A 20331-nucleotide genomic window follows, 5' to 3' on the forward strand; every position below is an offset into this window, starting at 1 on the left:
AACACTTTGTATCTCCTCATCCATTAGGTTAATTCGGATTGAATCATACTGAATTTAGGACACAAACCCTCATGAATTCTGTTTCATGCCTTTGGGATATTGTGACAGCTCAGAGGAACTGGCCCATACCCACACTTGTTAACAGATTGCCGCAAAGCAAAACCAGAGATCAGGGCAGGGGCGCTGCAGAGTGGTGGGCGATGGATCAGGCAGTGACACCACCTTGCTACAATAGAGATAACACTCCTGAATGACAGGTGAGGTTCAACAGAGGGGATGCTCAAACTCAGAGAGATACTGACTTGGTACAGTCTTTTCTTTTGGTCTGCTTCAGGCTGGAACTCTTATTTTCTAATCTGGAGTTGAGAAAAAGGATGTGTGTAAACACTCAATGAATGCAGTGAGGGTGGGGCTTTGGTGGTTTGGCAGCTCAATTTTCGTACTGAAATTCTAGTTTCCAGTGTAAGGGAAAAAGTGAAGAATTTCAAACCAAAAGTGATTTAAAATTATTAATTTGGAAACATTTTCACTGATAGGCGCCTGTAATATAAACTCAGAAAAAATAAAAACAATTTATCCCTCAATCCTAGCATTAACCATACAGTACTCTTTCAATGTATTGTACAGATAAGGTTGAGTGAACAGACTTATTGTGCAGGTTGTATTAAAATCAGTGCATTTTTTCAAAATGAAGCAATATTTCAAATGCAGAAACAATTTTAATTTTTTTTCATGCCACTAAGAGGAACAACCAAAAAATGCTTGAAAATCTTCTGACATGACAGCATTAAAAGACTAAAAATGTACCCAAAATATCATCTTCCTAAATTAAAATTATCTTTCAATTTTGCTGTGGAAGTTTGACCATCAAAATTATTCGCTCTCAGTATCACTAATCTATCATGTGCACTTCTGCTGAAAAACAAGAACCGTCATACAATGTGCTTGTTACTCATATTGTTGAGTACAAAGGAGATGGAGCAAGAACAATTGATAAACAAAGTTAACTTAACATCTAATTAAAGAGTGGATATGACTAATACCTTTTCTCCTTTTATCACAGTAAATGTCTGCTTTGCTCTCTCTTCCTTAACTGGATATCAGATAGTCAATTAAGTAGCAGTGTGATTCAATATAGCTTTAAATAATATCAAAATAATGATATCCTTGTCATGGTCATGGTAAATCATTAACATATCTCAATTAATGGAGGTACATTTCAATGAATTTAACAGTCAAAAATGCAAACACATTAGAAGACCTGGGCTACAAATTTCTATGCTATACCACACCTTTTACTTTCCACTTAAAAAATTATTCTTAAATGGCTCAGAGTAAAGTGTTTCTGAAAGCTATATTTTAATATACTTTTGGAATTTGGCATTCTTTCACCTGTTATGTAGATGCTTCATGAAAGAAGATATTCACACACTCCAAGTTCAGGTATGTCATCCCAGATGTCTGAAAAAATTGTCTAAAATCCTGTCCATGGAATGGAACAAGTTGTCAGTTTGCCAAAGTCCAGGCAAAGCCACCTTGATGGGAAGATGCAGGTAGCTGCAAAGCAGTTCCACTCTGGTGTGACATGATTTATGTCATACAGGTGCCTCTTGATCTATATTGACATTTTCTGGGAACTCACTCTGACTAAGTGTGGACTTAGAGTGATGCTTCATAATCAGTTTGAGCCAAAACACCTTCTCCCACCTTTCCTCCCTGGCTATAATTCCCATCCCTCCGTGTATTGGCATGAGGGTTTGCTGCACTCATGTCACCATCAGCATACAAAGTCATCCAGCTTAAATTGATTCTTTTTCCTTTAAATTGGTTTTCAGCCCAGTAAGGAAGAGTGCTGAGGCTGGATGATATGAGAGGAGTGTGACAGAAGCAGGTGTCAGGGCAGCACAGATTTACACCTCTTTAAAGCAATCATGAAACATCACACCATTAATGGCTAGCATAGCTGCCAGGTGAAACTGTGTGTCGTCTCAAGAGCCTCTGCTGACTAATTCAGGAGCCTATTTGAGCCAGAGGTCTCAAATGAAAAAACTGAACATTCTTCATAATATATAAATAGCAGGAGCACAGAGGTACTGACAGCAACAGAAGTTAGGTATCTTAGTGGGCTCTGTGCATCTCTAAAAGGGAGTTTATGTTGGGGGTTTTTGGTAATTTTCTTTCTAGGTGATGGTGTCAGAATAATTTTGAACAGAAAACAACAAGACCAATGGATTTGCATGTCCAGAAACTGCAGGAAACAGTAGCAAAATTTTCCTCCTCCCCAGGCCTCTTTCTGCTGTTCAAGTAGGGGGCTGTACAGTCACTTCCCTCTTGAACTGTTGGCTCAGTCTGCCCTGGAAACCAGACTCCATTTTCTGCCCCCATTTTTCCTCTTTACCTCAGGGCAGAATGTTGTGAGGAACTCCCCAAAATAAAACAGCTCTGAAAAAAGGTGTGAGTATTCATAAAACTAAAACGTAGACAGTGAATTTTAATGGGTATCAGCACTCTCAGAAAAATCTTTCAAATAAACTGAGTTATGCCTTGTACATGTTCCTCCAGTAACTTCTACATTAACATTCTAGTCCTCATTTTAGTTTTTGATTTAAACAAGGTTGAACTATTATTGATTTAAACGAGGTTGAACTATTATTGTTGGTAACATATTTGCATGTGTGTCCACTATAATAAGTAAATTATTCTGAACATTCTAGAAAAACCCTAAAGATCATTTATTCTCTAACAGTTGTTCCAAAATATTTGGTCTTGGATTTTCCCTTTCTAAATGTAACTTCTGTTTGTTTTTTCCAAGAATAATCTCACTGATTTACTATAGTATGATGGAAGGTATTTACATTTATAAGCTTTTTTAAGTGCCTGACCTTTCCAAAGCATTGGGTGACTGTAAATGGCACCTTGGCTACTGTAGCTATGACAAAATATCAACTGCAAGAGTAAGATCAATTGCCACTTGACAAGGGGAAAAAAAAAGAAAATTGGTTGGTGTATTTTTAAGTTATCTTGCTTTATGAGTATCGAATGTATTTATTAAAAGTTGAAAAGGTCTTCCAGACAGAAATCCTCTAATTTTGCCTTAAGTGGGATGAATTCTGTTCAATAGAAACTTATGAGAGATCAAAACCACATAAAAGAAACCCACAAAAATTATCTACTATAAACCTTTAGGTATCTTTACCTACTATAAACCTATAGGTATCTTTGTATCAATCTCTAAACATATTATAAATACAGCACAAAGAAGCTAGTCTTTCTTTGATTTTTTATGAGGAGAAATGTACCATGGATGCTCTTAGATATCTCATACAGATCTGACAGTGAATGGATGATTAAAAATTACAAGCATTTAATAGTTCAAATTAATTGCTTTGAAAGCTGTGAAAGAAACAAAACTTATAACCCTAAAGCCTCACATCTCCAATCTACTCATTACATTAGTGTACAGAGCAGTAATTTTGCAATGCTTGTTATCATTTTTTTCCAAATAAGCCTAATGTGGTTAACTGAAGCATGTGCTTCATTTATTTCTGTAGTGAACATGAATAGTCACTTGATATGTTTTATTTCATGGTAAGTATAACATTTGTCTAATAGTTCTTCTCTAGTATTTTCAGTTGTTGTAAGCTAGCTGCTGGAATGACACCAGCACACTGGTGATACAGCAGATACCAAGTGAAGGACGCTTTAAGCAGCTGAAATGATTGATTCATTAGAAGGTGACATTTGCTGCAGAGCTCCAGGTAAATGCTCAAGGCCTCACAAACACATGCATCCTGTAAATTTAAATTTTGAGTTTACTGAACTGAATGCCTTCTCTCTCCTTTAACTTCCTAGCTCCATGGATGTCAGGAGTTACCTCTGAGCAGTGAGAGAAGTGTATATCACCTGGGGTTTTTTGCGTTTGCTCTTTTACTTGCTTATACTTTCAGATTGGCACAAAAACTGAGTGCTCAATAAACCTCTTGTTTCAGGTGATATTTTACTTTCCTGTGTGGAAAAGAAGAAAAGCACATAAGTAGTTCATTGTCAGAATTTTACCTCAGGCAAAAGAATAAAAAATTAAAAGAGGACAGATTGTGGAAAATACTGTGTTATCTTTTGTTCATAACTCTTTAGAGTGTTCTCAGACAGATACAGGACACGAGTTATTGTTGGCATGTGAACATTGAACACACTGCTGGTCTTTTTTTTTTTTTGTCAATATGAAATTTCAACTAATAACCATGTGCATCCCAATATTCTATAGCTTATTCCAAACCAAAGGAGTGTACTGAACTATAGTTCATCATGCATCCAATACTAAAATAATGTTATATAAAGATTTATAATACATGCCATATGTAAACTGTTGTTGGAATTATTTTCGATTTTTTAAATATTGATTTTGTTATGTAGCATCAAGTAAAATTTCTGTGAGTATTTCTTTTATTTCCAAGTTCCTCAGATACTAAATATGAAAAATTACATAGGTAACAGATTGAGTATTTATGAAAAATATGTGTTGATTATATCTCGAGATGATCTATCCTGTGTATTCATCCATAATATCCTATGAAAACAGACAGGAATACCACTTCAGAATACACAATCTGGAGTCTCAGAGTTGCACATTAGTTAACAAATATTTAAAAAGATCCTGTTCAACTGATTACTTCAAAATATTCACACTACTATGTTCAAAACTGTAAGAGTTTATCAAAAGCATTTAATCCCTCCAAACTCTTAGTGTTCCTTCAAACAACTTTCCATTTTCTAGTGATTTGACAAGATCTCAAATCCCAGATAATTTTTGCTATTAAGAATGCCTTCAGAATAAGATGGATTTTTCAGAATAAAACCTGTGTGCAGCACTAAATCTTAATACAAATCCACAGTTAGTCTAAGACAAAAGCAGTGTTCAATGCAGCTTAATGTAAAACTACTTCTTTGAACTGCATGAGCACGTGCTGACTTTGCCAATAAGGCTGAAAAGCATTTATTCTAGAACTGGAAAACAGACTAATTCCTGTAAAAACTGTAAATTCCTGAGTAAAAACTGTACTATTGTTTGTCATTTCACCAATACATTGTTCTTGAGATCAACTTTATATATTATTAACTTTGCTGTTCACAGGAGAGCTGTATCCCTATAGCAAGATATTCTGGAGGAGTTAGTTAATTTAAATATAGTTATTAATGATGGTATACAATATTAAATTGTGAGTTTGACATTTGCTGTTTAACATTTTAATGTTTTTGCATAGCACCATTGCATGATGGTTGGGGGTATTTTAACACAGAAAACCACTTGTACATTTTTCAGCATCATATATGATGAAGTCCCTACATAAAATTCAGAAATACAAAGTATAGCTTGAAGCAAAAATCTGGCAAAAAATGATCACAGAACAATACAAGTCCTGATGTTTCAAATGTATAAAATTAAAGTCTTTTTAGGACTATAGTTTCACATGAAATAATGTACTATATGTGCCTAAACTACATTTCTTGCTTTGTATACTTACTATGATCTTGGTTACAATAATTTATATCCTGCTGTTTGCCACAGAGCATTCCTACAAAGGTTTTGCTGTATCTGAGTATATTTTAGTCCACTACTAAGGAACATATAATTTTTGGTTATTTAAGTCTTAAAGAGAAATCCAGTTTTCTGGATTATCCAACTGATATGGAAAGTCCTCTCAGGTTTCATGGTCTTCTCTCATATTATCAAAATAAACTGGTTGTACTGCACAAGCAATCTGAAATATAATAGTGTCACATAGCTAACCTTTACATAAAGAATCAAATATACATAGGTGAAGAGATACTGAACAGAAACTTTTGTTCTCATTAAATGCTGTTTAGCTGTTTAACACACAGCTAAGTATGGTAAAGAGTACTCTAGAGCAGACATACCTCAGTGGATTATAGCCTAGCATGAATAAAAGAGTTTTGCTCTTCCATCATTAAATCAGATAAATGTGTTGCAGAGAAAGCATTGATAAAGGTGGATAAAATTTGAACAAATGCATTGTCAAATTCTGTCCATATATATATTTATATATATAGGGAGAGATTAGGTATACATATATATATATATTCATTCTCAGACACACACAAGTAGGCAAAGAGAGAAAAAGAAAGCTTTAAAATACATATGCTATTTTTCATATTTTAACCATGACCTATTAGGATTTGATTAAATTAGGAAAAAGTGGAAAGAAAGTCAGCTGATGTGTTCTCACTGAGCTGCAACTGCAAACTTTTCCTTGATGCAGTTGAACGTTTCTGACTCACTTATTGTCTCTTCAGTAAACTCTATTAGGCCCTTCATGGACAGCCTCAGTACAGAATAGTTGCATTAATGCAATCTGAAGGTTAAAAGTTTAAAGGAGGGTGTGTCTTGCAAACAGGTGTTTTCGGTGGGTTTTTTTTTTTTTTTGGATAGTCAGATTTTAGAGATTAAAACTTCCCTTATCACCCTCTTCACTAGATTTTTTATTTTTCCTAAGTCAAGACCCTTGTTGGGAGCATATTTTAATACTATACTTCTGCCTTTGGGATTTGAAAGCTGAGCTGGAATTTTGAAAAAAAAAATTAAAAGTTATTTTCCCTGTTTAAAGTAGAACATGTAGAAGAGTCTGTATGCAATTTTTGTTAGGTTGCATCTGGTTTGACTGAAAAAACTGTACATACATGCTAAAGTAAGTATTTTGATATTCTGAACTTCCTAATAGCACTCCTTCAGAGAAATAAAGAGAACTTTTTTTAATCATTTCTTCCTTTCCAACCAAATGATCCTGCTTGAGCACATTTATGAAAAAACAGAAGATAATACTTATATTTACTAAATTTGCTTAGACTGACTAACAACCTGTCATTGCCGTTATTTTTGCTGCTTCTGACACTTCATGGGCTCTCCATTTTTCCATGTGTTTCTCCCATGATGGTCCTCAGAGCCCTCAACAACAGGGCTTGAACTGCTTGGCATATCCAGCTGTTATCATTGATGAAAAGACAGCACAATTAACAGCAATATGGAAACTTCTTTATCAGATAAATGTTTCTCTGTGTAAGATTTTCCTGAATGTTTGATTTATATTTTCATTTATATCTTGGTAGGAAAAATTGTCAAAGACACTTTTAGGTTTTTTTCTTTGTTTTTGTGGGGTTTTTTTGTTTGTTTGTGGTTTTTTTTGTTTGGTTGGTTTTTTGTTTGTTTGTTTGTTTGCTTGAGGTTTTGCTGTGGTTTTGCTTGTTGTGTTTTCCATATGCTGATAGCATATGGATAGCATATTCTTTATCCACTGACACTAGATTTCAAATATTTCACTTTTTATGAACTAGTCTGCAGTTAAGTCATTAACTATGTGAGTTTTTCAGCAATGTTTTTCCTAATATTTCACTAGGTGAGTATAGCCCAGGAATTGATATCATATTAAACCAAAACATTTCCGAACAGTGAAGTTATAAATTTCTCAAGGAAAATAAGCTCTTAAAACATTACTTTGTTTAAATCTAACATTTTGCAATAAATAGTTCAAACAGAAAAAAAGACTTTTTAATTTTTTTTTTTTTCAAAATATCCCGAGTTGTCCTTCCTTTTGGAAGGATAATCCAAGCTCTTAGATAAATATAAAAAAATTAGATGGTATGGGGGAAGTAAATTGTGAATTTACAGTTTTAATTTTTCCTTTTGCCATATTATGTTAATCTAATAATAGAATATATCAAAGAGCAAGTGTCCAATTGAAACACATGATCAAAAAAAAAAAAAAGGGTCAATTTTGTTTAAAGACAATCAATGTAATTTAATAAACTTGAAATTCTTCATGTAATGAAAAAAATATGTTCATGTTACAGAGTGAATAGAGCACTTACATGTAATCTGTGAAAATAAAACTTAAAATTCTCAATATTCTTTCAATTCAATTTCCATCCTGAAACGGGTCACTGATTGCTAGTTACTGCATATCACTTCAGTTAATTTATTTATATATCTACTGATTAATCTAGATAAGGATGGCATTTATCATTAACAAGGTCACTTTCTGTGGAAGATTTTTATGACAACAGAGTGCTAGAAATGAACCAGCATTCTTCCATCCCAGATGAGGAGCTTCTTTCTATTACTACCTTAAAAATAATATACTATAAGTAGTTCAATGAATTTTTTTTCTTGATTCTGTGCAGGGAAGGGTAAGAAAGAAGAAATCCCTAATTCACTATATAATAAATAATGCCCTAGATAAAAACAGGACAGGTATTTACTGCATATTTGGTCACAAGTAATGTTTTGGGTTGGATAAAATTCAGGAAAATTCACTCTGTTCAAATGACAGGAAAAGTGTCTTGCTTCCTGTTCAAATTTATCTTTAAGTCCATTCATAGAGTGCTGGAAATGCTTCATACATTTTTTTTTTTGTTTACTTGTTTGTTTGTTTTGATATTTTTGTTTTGTTTTGTTTCTCTTCTCTAACATTAAGCTTACTTAGCTAAAAATAATTCAACGATAGCTTTAATTTTCTGGGGGAATTTTGTTAAGTAAAATTACAGCCTTTTGCAGAACCAGGAGGCACATTGAAAAAGTGGGGAGGACTAACTAGCTTTTGAGGAGTTTAAAATAATTATTTCATGTTTTGTAATTTTTTAATCCAGATCTATTACTGTCTGTTGTGGAATCACATTTGTCCTCTTCAGTAACATGACATGAACCAATTGATTACTGAAATCAGACTTTTTTGAATCTGGCTAATAGTATTCTTTATTTACTTGAGGGGGGCAGATATTGGACAGTGTTGATGTGAAAAACACTGTAACCTGAAAGGTGAAACTGAAAAGACTCAGAAATTACCAATAAAATTCCCAGAATATAATTTTTAAAATACATTTATACATAATGGATATTATATATTTCTATTATAAACACAAAAAATCTGCATGACTCTAAAAATAAAGTTCCCCAAAGTTTTAAGATTTCTTATGTATAATAAACAATGTTAATTAATTGCTTCCTGAACAGGTCTGTGTTATGTTTTCAGGTTTGTTTTTCATTATTATTACAAGGGAGTCTTATGTTATCAGGGATTTGTACACTTGATTTGGTTAGCATGTTGAAGGAAAGAAGAAGAATATTGTGGAATGGTCATTATGTTTCTCATTCCTGTGCCTTGCCTCCCCTGCATTGCCAGCTTCTCTCTCCCTGGCCTGTACTGCTGCCAGGCCACAGAGTGGCTCAGAGCTGAAATCACTCTTCTTCTTACAGCTCCAAGCTTTGCAGGACACAATATTTTGCAGAGAGTATTTAACATATTTTTTTATCTGGAGATGTTGTTTCCAGAGTAGTTTTTAGCGGGGTCACATATCTACCTAAAAGCTCTTTTAACAAGAGAAAAGCTTAAATGTAATTAGCATTTTTTATCCTTGCAACAGGATTAAGTAATTGATTGCAAAATTGAAGTGAAGCAACAAACAAAAAACATAAAGTCCAGAAACTAATCTTTCCTTCCTCATCTAGGATTTTTGTACTTCATTCCTTAACTCTCTCAAGCTATTTTTTACGAAAAGCCTTTGAGAAATTAAATTCTCCAATTTTCATCCCATGCTTCTCTCTCATGCATTTCTGGTTACTATTCAGTGTAATAAAGAGGTATTTCAGATGATATCAAGATTCCTGTGACTCTCTAAAGTTGCTGGTTGCAGTGCAGCCATGCTGACAGCACTCCCAGATACCAGCAGAACAGTAGGACATCTTTTCCTCAAACAGCTGTGGATCCCTTGAGCATGATTGGAGGCCATAGGTTCCAAGGGCTGAGGTGTACAGATTCTCCATCTCTGGTTTCTCACCTTTTGCCTTAGCAAGTCTGACTGAAGCCATATCAGGCACCCCTTAGAGAAAGTCCATCCTGCAGTCACATCCTGGTCTGATGTTGTTTTGTGGAAGCCAAGCAAGATAACAACACAATAGGTTTGTGGTCCCATGACATGAGTTTTAATTACTGTGTAGAGAAGAAGCCAGTATGTATTCATATATCTGTCACCCAGCAGTGCTGGAGCTAAATTAATGAGTTATGTCTTAAATATGTCTTAGGAGTTAGATACACCTCGATTTAGATACTGCATGGAGGTTTTCTGTTCAAGAACTGAATTCCAGCAGCTTTTTCAACAGAAATACACTGGTATTACTGAGGTCTTCCCCAGAATTGTGCCCAGCACTGCTCCACAGGTGCCTGCCAGCAGGGGAAGATTTGGAGGTGAAGGTCACTGTTGACTTTTCAGTACATCATGTGCACCTGGAACTACACACATTCCTGTAAGACAGGTATGACCTCCCAGAACATTCCCTGACATATATAATCTCCTTCATTTCCAACTCCAGGTGGAGGGCTGGAAGGTGAGAAGGACAGAAAGGTGGGAGGAGAGCAGGGATTGCCCCAGCTCCCCAGCAACTGGTGACCTGCCAAAGAAATCCTTGCCTGCCCCAAGCTCCTAGTTCCTTGCTCTGTCATCTCTTTGGGAATGTGAACACCACTCATTCCACTTCTCCAGTGTCCACCAACACTTTTATTTTCCAAGTAAGGGACAAACACACCATCCCAAATACACTCTGGAGGACTAGCATTTTCTGGCAGTATCTAGACTGGTCACAAAATGTGGCCAGCCCACGTCTCAGCTGAGTAGGATTCTCCTGGCTGCAACAGCTACCTAAGTAAACCTTGGCATTATTTCAACATTCAAATATTCTGCATCTTTTGCAAGGTATGAACTGACTCCCAGAAATGAACACTGGCTTTTCTCAGGGAAACATAGACCTTTTGAAGGTTATCCAGCAGGACCAAGGCATTAAATCTAAGAGCAGAAAAACATCGTTTTCATGTTAGGGAGCTATCAGTTTTTTTAACTTGTTCCAGTTCTCACAGGTTTTTTAAGGGCTTTTAAACAACAAGTTGATATAAGGATAAGTAAGTACTGTAAGTTCACATTAATTTATGGTCAGACTTTCCCATCTGAGTCTGAAAGCAGTGTTTTCAAGTTAACTCATATTCACCAACAGCTACTTAGTTTTCTGAAGTCTTTTTCAAACCCAGCTGTTTTTAAAATATTTGATGTTTCTTAGAACTACAAGAAATCAAAACAGATTAATTCTAAAACTCATAGACAAAAAAGCCTCTAGCTAGCCATCAATAATTACACTCTTCTTCAAATAGTCTCACCATACAGTATATTTAACAAAACAACATCAAAGCCCAGAAAGGTTCTGCCTTTTGGTTTTGGTGTTGTTTTTTTTTCTCTTCATCAAAAATATCTCAGTAAGCAACAGTAGTAAAAAAACCACAAATATGCAGTCACTTTGTTCTCTGTTCCTATCTTGTGTTCAAACAAGGTAAAATCATTTAAGACTGGTATACAGAAAAGATTTTCTGAGTCAGTGTATCAGAAACAATACCTTCAGAACAACAGAAAGTAGCTCTAGAAGGAAATGTGCTATATGTCTCCTTTTCTATGTAACAGTTTTAAAATATATATATATATATGTATCTCAGCATATCAGACATTTACCTGGATAGACTAAAACATTCAAAGTAATAGTTTATTATTATTATTATCAAAGAAAATATGAGTAATTCTCTGGCCACTATTAGGCATAAGATGGTAATCACCATAAAACTCTTTGCCAATGACTGTCAGAATTAATTTGCAAGCCTTCTGCTTTTTTGATGTTGTGTTGCAGAATGTACTGAGCTTTACTTGCAGGGTTTTTTTTTCTATGAGGTTTATATATTTTTTTTTCTGTGAGATTTGTTTCCACCAGATTGGTTTCCATTTTCTCCTGTAGCAACATGCTAGAAAATCTATCAATAGGTTACTGTTCTGACACCAAAGCATAATTCCAGTGTAGCCTACTGTTTGTTTCTTACAAGTTGCCCTCATTGCCAATCCACAAAAAGAGATAAATTGCTATATCCTACAAAATCTAGTAACTCATGCACTCAGTTTTGGAGCCTTCATTACGTCTGCAGCAGTAGGACACTAAAGTGACCAATCATACTCACCATCCACTAGACTAGAAAAAGTGAAAAAAACCCTTTCTTCATTCATCAGCTTCTCTTCATTCATCTGTACATAAATATCCATGCATTCAGAATAATCAGATGCTATTATGACAACATTACTGCTTGCTGGATGATTTGCCCAGCACAACCTTGATAACTAAGGAATATCTTTGCAATTCTGTAATCAGCCAACAAAGCACAGAAGTCTTCCAGGCAGAACTTAAATCACAAAACCACAATGAATCCCACAGTGAGTATAAATGTATAAACATACTGTATAAACATTTCTGTATAAACATACAGAGAATAGAAAGTTTAGAAAGAAAAGTTCAGATACTCTTGACTTTCAGCAAGATGAAACCTAGTATCAGTAACCAAAAGCTTAGCATTCAGTATTAATTATTAAGATTTTTTTTTCTGAACAACAATCTTGTAGCTGATATATCATACATCTCTGCATGGAATTAACATATGTTTAATGTCTTTTCAACAAAATTATTAATGTCAACATGACATCACATTACCATCATACATTAACACATCAAATTTCTTCATACAAATTGAACAGAGGTTATGTTTGCTACTTACCTAACTGGGTCTCCTGAATTGTTAGCTTACTCTCCAAGGGGTGTAAAAGCTTTGGTGGTTTATCTGTTAGTGGTGCTAGAAAAGAAAGAAATTCACATATGTAGTGTTCTGATTATTATTGGGTGAACTAAGACTTGGTTTTACATCTATTATTTCAAGAAGGCTTTGGTTTTTCTTTTCTTTCAATAATGTTCAGACCTTCAGTAGCTGTAAATGTTGTTGCTTAGACAGTACATACAGCTCCAAAATTAAAGCCCTTTGTATTAAAAAAAGTAATCTCTTAAAACTCCCACAAAGCCCCCCCCCAAACAACCAAGCAACAACAACAACAACAACAAAAAAACAACACCTAAACCAAAAACAACCCCCAAAAACCCCAACCAACCAACCAAAACCACCCCCCCCCAAAAAAAAATATGCACTGATATTGCAATTTTCTCTTTTTGTAAATATTATCCAGAATTTCGTAGTTTGCTGTGATATTTAATTACTTTTCTATAAGGTATAGTCGTTAAAAGATAAACAACATAAACTAAGTTACTGTAAAACAATTTTGAATATTTGATGAAAATTGTATTTGAAAATATATTCCCAACACTGAAACTTTGTGGTGTACTAGAAAAAGGCTTCATTTTCAAAATCCAAGGGATGGATAGCATGAAATAATGCTGAGATTCCTAATATGATGGCTTCCCTTTCCCCTTTTGGTCTACCCTGAAATAATAATAGTAGACTAATGCAATAATGGAATAGAAAGAGTTTTGTGGTGGTAAAAAATCTTCTGAAGGTTGTTGAAGTGTGTTTAAACCATGCATGTATATAAACCATGCTATTCTACTGAATATAACATCTGTCTGCTTAATTCATAGAAGTGACATTGATTATTACTACTTTTGTTGTTGTTAGCAAGTTACTTTACTATGTCTGACAGATGAGTGCATGCCATATGAAAAAAAAAAAAAGATTTTTTTTTACTTTAGTACTGATAGTAAATATTCATGGGAAATTTCCAACTTTTCTAGTCACCTGCAACATTTTGATATTCAGTTTTTCAACATCAATTCGTACTTCAGGTTTTAACAGAGATTATGGGCTGTCGCAGATTTAAAATACATTTGACATTTTGATATAGCTCTAGAATATTTGTTCCCTTCAACTTGTCAAAATCAATGCTCCTTTTCTTACTGACACACACACACATACCCATATGTGTATGGGCTTAATCTACTAAACACACTCATCTCCTGTCAGTGGAATAGCAGGAGAAGTTTATTTGCATTCTCTTCACTATGTTTCCTCTGGTCTTTTAGTAAAATAACAACTCTAAACTTTTAAATAACTTCAAAAGGTACAGCATTAATTTCAATTTTGCAACAATTAAAGAATGGAACCATTATCAGCTCGTATTTCTGCTTTACAGAGATTATCCTTTGTATGATAAAAGCATGAACCCACTCAGCTGGTGTCAGAGGTGTTAACCCACCAGACCTAGCAATGAATCAAAATTCAGCAGAGTGGTAAAAGATGTGTGCTTGGTCCACAAACCTTCTCTCAGCTCATTCTTCTTACATCTCTCAGTCTCTATGGGAAATCATTCTGCAATACAGGCTTTGGAGAGAGCTGCAGTTGTGAAAGATTTTTGGCATCATTTCTGGCTTGCCATTTCTCTTTACACCAATGTTAATTCTTTTTATCCCTTTTTGTCTCTCTCTCTCTTTTTTTTTTTTTTTCCTCAAGGCTAATGTGGGTGGAAGGGAAAAGGATTCCAGATATATTTTCTTCATAAACTGTAAAATTAGTCATTCCCATTTTTTAACTTCTCTGTAAAGGCTCATAATTCATCAGCACATTGCCATTTTTTAAACATTCATTATGAATTTAAATTTAATTTTGCAGTTCTGTCATTCTCAACTCAATTACTATTCATCAGATAATGTCTTCTGAGTCACTGTTTTTCTAAATCTGTTTTGAAACTGTGAGCAAAGTTCCCTCATTGTAAGTAAAGATATAGTAACTTGTGGAGTTTATCTGAATGCAATGAATAAGTAGATTAGAAACCAGCATTTTTATCAGTTTAAGCAAAGATCAACATTACTTTGATGATCCTGTATCTCAGGCCTCTAAGAAGTTTTCTATTTTTAACTAAATAGGCCCATGATGTGTGGAGATAAATCATACTTCAACAGAAGTATCAAGTTGTTATAAAATTTATGCCAGGTTTACTTTATAAGATTTAATACATAATTTAACAAATAAAATGTTACTGAAATTAATAATTAGGCACATAATTGGTATATCAGAATCACAGGAGCATGTAGGCCAGAAGGATCCTTTGGAAGCTGAGTGATCCAACCTCCTGTTGGAAGCAGGTCCAAGAGAGCAAGTTGTCAGCACCCCATCCAGTCATATTTTGAACACCTCTGTGGATGCAGATTTTACCAGTTTGGGTGTTCCAGCTGCCAACCACCCAGTGGCCCTGTGCTGGACTTGGTTCAGTACATCTCTCTTTTTGAACAACAAAGAGCTGAAAACTTGTCAGTGTCCCAGGTGTGGCCTCACAGACACTACAGGACTGGGAAGGATCACCCTCCTGGACATGCAGGCTGAATTCTTGCCAAGAGCTCTGCAGCTGGACTTCACCTCCTCATGCTCAACTTATTGTCCACCCGGGCTGACTGGACCATTCATGAAAAGCTTTTTCCTACTCAGTCAGTCCCAAGTTCTGCTCTGCTGCACGGGATTATTCCACTTCTAGACCAAGACATTGCCTTTGCCTTTATTAGACTCCATGGTTTTCTCCAACTTTTCAAGGCTTCCTCAAGGAGCATCTCTCTTCCCTACTTTGTCACCCATTTCTCCCATTTTGCTGGGAGTTCACTGTTGTGTTTCTGTCCTGTAAGCAATCACATTTCCGAGGACCAATTCCTTCACCTGTCCAGAAAAGTAAAAGTATCCTTGGGTATTCTGCATTCCAGAGATTTAGAATGTAGGGAAATACTGTGAATATGAGTTATATAGGCAAGGAAAATAATTTTAATAACTATATACACTTAAAATATCTAATTTTCCAAGGTGATCTGAAATTTTTCCACAGTCAGTCAGGGCTTTTAGTGTCTGTTATTTGATCCAGCTCTTAGCCTGAAAATGTGTGCAAATACGTTCTGGAATATTAATCCCAGTGGACGAATGCAGAGAAGAGAATTTCTCTAGCTGCCTCTACACCTCTCAAGTGTACACTCTCCACAGACAGCAACATCAATGGACAACACAGAATTACTGCAATGCTCATTTAGTCTAGAAACTCTGGAGCAGACCTATGTGTCTCCTATAAGCTTTTTCATGTCCTTAAAATCATGGAGAATGACTTCTTAGCTAAGCTATATGAGAGGCTATTCAAAGTCAATATTATTTTCAGATGAAAGTATTGAGCCACAGTTATCTAATAAATTGAACAGAAGAAGCATAATTTAATCCTTTCTTCCTTCCTAAACTTTTACTAAATAGCAAGGAATTTATAAAACTCACAACTACATCTGGTCTCTTAAATAGGTTAAATACCTTTTATTCTTTTTTTTATAAATAGTCGCAGGAAGGCAATAATTTTCATGTCCTACAAAAATATCCACCATTTGAAAGCACTTCCTGTTCTGTACTGTATGGAAAGAACAAAAATTCTTTTGAATATGTTTAAAAATATAACGAGAAGATCCTCTTCCCACCAGGTAGTACTTGTCAACATGGCTGTCATACAGGAGGAACTGAGTGTTTGGATTCCTATTCTTGCATGAGGGAATTCTCAAGTGTCTTGGCAAGAATCTGAGTTCCTGGATATTATTATCTACTGATGCATGGATTCACTTCTCCCTTCCTCCCTCTTGTTTTTTTTCTTTCTCTTTCCTTCTCACTTTTTTTTTTTCTTTTGTTTTTTGTCACCCTTACACCCCCTCACTTAGAAGTCAAGAACATTTTCCCAGACACACTTAATCAAAATTGGTATATTATTCTTTAAAAACAATAGCGATTGATAGGTCAGTGCCTTTTAAAAGAATGCGATTTGATCATAAATCAAGTTTACAGCTCATCTTATATTTGACTTCTGAACCATCACTGATGAATGGTTTGAAAACAAATATGTGTCAAGCTTGAAGTAAACGAAAGTTTAAAAAAATAAAAAGCTGAAGGAACCAATTCCGAAGATTTATTAAAAATTAATATACAACTTCAGAGATACCAGTCAGCTGCAGACGTATTGATCCTGCTCAGAGAAAAAGTGACTAAATTCACATCCCATGTCTATCAGATTGGATGTACATTTAAAATATATTGAAGAATTTGTCTTGTGGTAATGAAAGTGAGAGCCACCACCATCAGTCACCCTGCTGGAAACTGGCCAGCAGATAATATTTTTACATCAGCCACTGACTTCCATACTCCTCTTCCTACGCTCTGCTTTAGCTTTAGATGAACACAGTCACATGATACCTACACACACTTGCTCTGTGCAAAACGCTGTTATTTGGGGAGACCAGCCAACTGTTAGATTTTAGCACATGTAATGAAAATATCTTAATTCAACCTGTATATCAAAATAGAACTAATCAGGGCATCAAAATGGAGCTGCCTCAAAATGCACAAGCTTTATGATAGAAAAATTTTAATTCCAAAGATCTAGGTTTATGTCTGTTTTATGAAGCGCTCTTGTATTCTCCCTTGAAAATAACTATAAAAGGTTTTAATTTCTTAGAGGAAAACAGGGTTTTGTGGAATTATCTGCAAATCAGAAAGCCAGTTTATTGTCTGGACATTTCATTCCAGGCAAAAATTCACAGGAATAGTTGCCTTACTTGTCCAGTCTGAGTTATATATATTTTTTACAACCCTTCTGGTTCAAATGTTTTATTGAAGTAAAAATTACATTTTGAAGATGAAAATCCTTCTGATCTTTCTGAGATTTGAGATAACACAATGAGATTAAACCTCTTATGTTTCTGAACTTAGACTATTTTTAGAAAAAATGACTGACTTGTCCTGGGAAGATATTATAACTATAGCACAGGATTAAACAGGGGGAAGAATTCATTGCTATGCAAAGGAAAAACATTCCTACACTTTGAAATCAAAGGACATCAGAGACATGGAGTTATTTTTATGAAGCCTGCACTGTTTCTTTGAATTCAACCCACAGTTCAAAAAGGCTCCATCTCTTGGTTTGTGTTTAGAAACTTCAGAGAGTTCCTCGTTGCCATGTACTTCCTTGCTAATTTTCTGAGCTTGTGTTTCTTTTTCTCCTATATTTGTTGTGCCAATTTTGTCACAGGCAGATAATTATGAAGACACAGTACTTCAGTCAGGGGAGGGATATCTCAGGAGAATATAGAGGAGGTCTGACTGACTATAAAGCTGAATAAGTTGTCCACAGAATCCGTGGATGCACCATCCTGGGAGTATTCAAGGCCAGGCTGGATGGGGCTCTGAGAAACCTGGTCTAGTGGAAGACGACCCTGTCCATGGCAGAAGGGTTGAAATCAGATCATATCTGAAGCCCCTTCCAACCCAAACCATGTTATAACTGTGGCAGTGCCTGGCATTGCTGCCTGCTCCACTTGCTCTCAGAGCTGTCCTGGGCCTGGCTGTGAGGAGCATGGGGGGCACTCACCCCTCCAACTACCTCATCTGAACATTTGTTCAAGCATTGCCAAGCATAATTATATTATGCCAACATCAGAGAAGAAGGTTTGAACCTAAAACAATGAGTTTTACAATGAGTCAAACAACGAATTTGGGTTTTGATTGCTATTTCAAAGTGTCTGCTTCATGAGAGGGCTCTGAAAATAAGGCACTGTCATTGGAAAGTCCTCAGTTATGAGAAGTTGAATCAATGGCCATATTCAGGAATCAAAAGTAATTATAATAACAGAAGGAAAAACTATAGCATTCCAATTGATAATTGCAGTGCCTTGAAAAATTCTAATGTATACTTTTATGTTTGGGTTCTTTATTTTAATAGAAATGTTTATAAGAAAATGCAGTAGCAGTAGTCTACAGTAGACTGCAATAAAATTAATTATGTCCAGCCTGAAGCTGCAAACATTAATCTCCAGAGTCACTGTCCAGATGAATTTTGATACCGAAAACTCTGAGATTCCTGAGTGTAAAAGTGAACTGAGAAAAAAAAAGTAATGCAATGCAAGGATGATGGGCTTTTTTTCTTATTTCTCCTTACATAGGTATAGTACTATGTATTCAGATCTATCAATAGAGACATCAATGCCTTTTAAAAACTAAATATATGGCAAGGTCTTTCATAAGAAGGGAATTCTTTATATCTGCTTGAGACTTCTAACAACCTTAAATCTCTGCTCTCACTTACATTCAGATTAGTTCTCATTCACATGGGCATCATTTAAAGTCACATAGGCCACGAATTGCACAGCAGCCCTGTGAGAATATTCTGCCTCACTATGTGAATGCTGAATCAAGCAGTTCAGACTGGGGGCAGATACATATAAGGATGCTGAAGATATGTATGTGTGTAAAGCCATAGGCATATGACAGTAAATGAGCTGTCTGATGTGACTTAGTTTCCACTATGACTGACTGAAGATCAGCTTTTATCTTCTGAAATGTTCCCATAAATCTTGCATTGTCAGACAAAAATGTCTCTCCTTTCATTTTATGTCTTTCTCATTGGCTTCTCCTTATCACATATTAAAAACCCAATGAAACAAAACAACAATTCCCCATCCCCACTGTTTTAGGCATGTAAACGAAAACGGTTTTTATTTCTCATACCTAATAATTTCTTCTGATGTTTTTTCCCAAACTGGCTGTAATCTTTCATTTTTTCAATCAGATTTTTTTTAAAAAAAAAATCTTTATATTGCCTTGAACAGAATATCAGCCCTTCCTAAAAGGAAGTGCAGAAACAGCTAAACTTGTATTCAATAAAGAGGTTGCAAAAGTTTTAATGATGCATATTGGGAAGACACATTGTAAAACGAAATCTAAAAGATGGAAAGAATATTTCCAAGAAGCTTTTTAAAATGTTTTAAGCCTGTGAGTCCCCTGAGACTAACAACACACTGAATACTGGAGAAGGGCAAATGCAGCCAGATGTTGGAGTTTTCATTATTTGCTCATCTCTAATTGAATCTGATGTGACACTTGTGCTATCCCTATGAATTCAGAGGAGATGTTAGTTTTCTTGAACACACAGTGACATTTCCCAGAGATCATCTCTATGGAAAAAGTACAAATAATCAAAACGCTGCCAGGGAAGATGTTAATGCAGTCTGGAAATACAAAAGAACGAAAGAGTATATGTAGTTAAACTACTGAGTGAAATATCAGCTTAACATCTTTGTAGGCTCTTGGTCTCCTTCTGTGTGGCAGATTTAGGATTTATATATTGATCTTATTAAAAAAAGGGAAGGAATAAAGCAAAGATTCTAAATCTTTGATTAAAAAAAAAAATAATTATAATGACAAGATTCCCTGTCTCACACAAAAATCCCCCAAACAAACATAAAAGAGACCCATAATACAAAAAGCCAAATATAAATATTAAAGCATCTGAAATATTAAAAATGTTTTTTCTCTCTTGCCTAAAGTTTCTCTACACTACACCACTGGTTTTTGTACAAAACTGATTCCTAAAGCAATATAATGTCATGCTAAAACCTGGTCTATC

At 35.1% G+C, this 20331-nt stretch overlaps 1 protein-coding gene across 1 annotated transcript in view; it reads right to left on the reverse strand.

Annotated features, from left to right (window-relative positions):
• The window catches only part of IL1RAPL1 (interleukin 1 receptor accessory protein like 1), a gene marked incomplete at both ends in the record, with an annotated part of 598003 nt that overhangs the window by 144811 nt on the left and 432861 nt on the right, over positions 1-20331 (reverse strand). Inside the window, one exon of the mRNA XM_083855627.1 lies at positions 12638-12716. Coding sequence (XP_083711753.1) covers positions 12638-12716 — 79 coding nt within the window. The remainder of the gene's footprint in view (positions 1-12637; positions 12717-20331) is intronic.

The sequence above is a fragment of the Zosterops lateralis genome (genome assembly GCF_965231275.1).
Source record: "Zosterops lateralis genome assembly, chromosome: 2".
Taxonomy (NCBI): Eukaryota; Metazoa; Chordata; class Aves; order Passeriformes; family Zosteropidae; genus Zosterops; species Zosterops lateralis.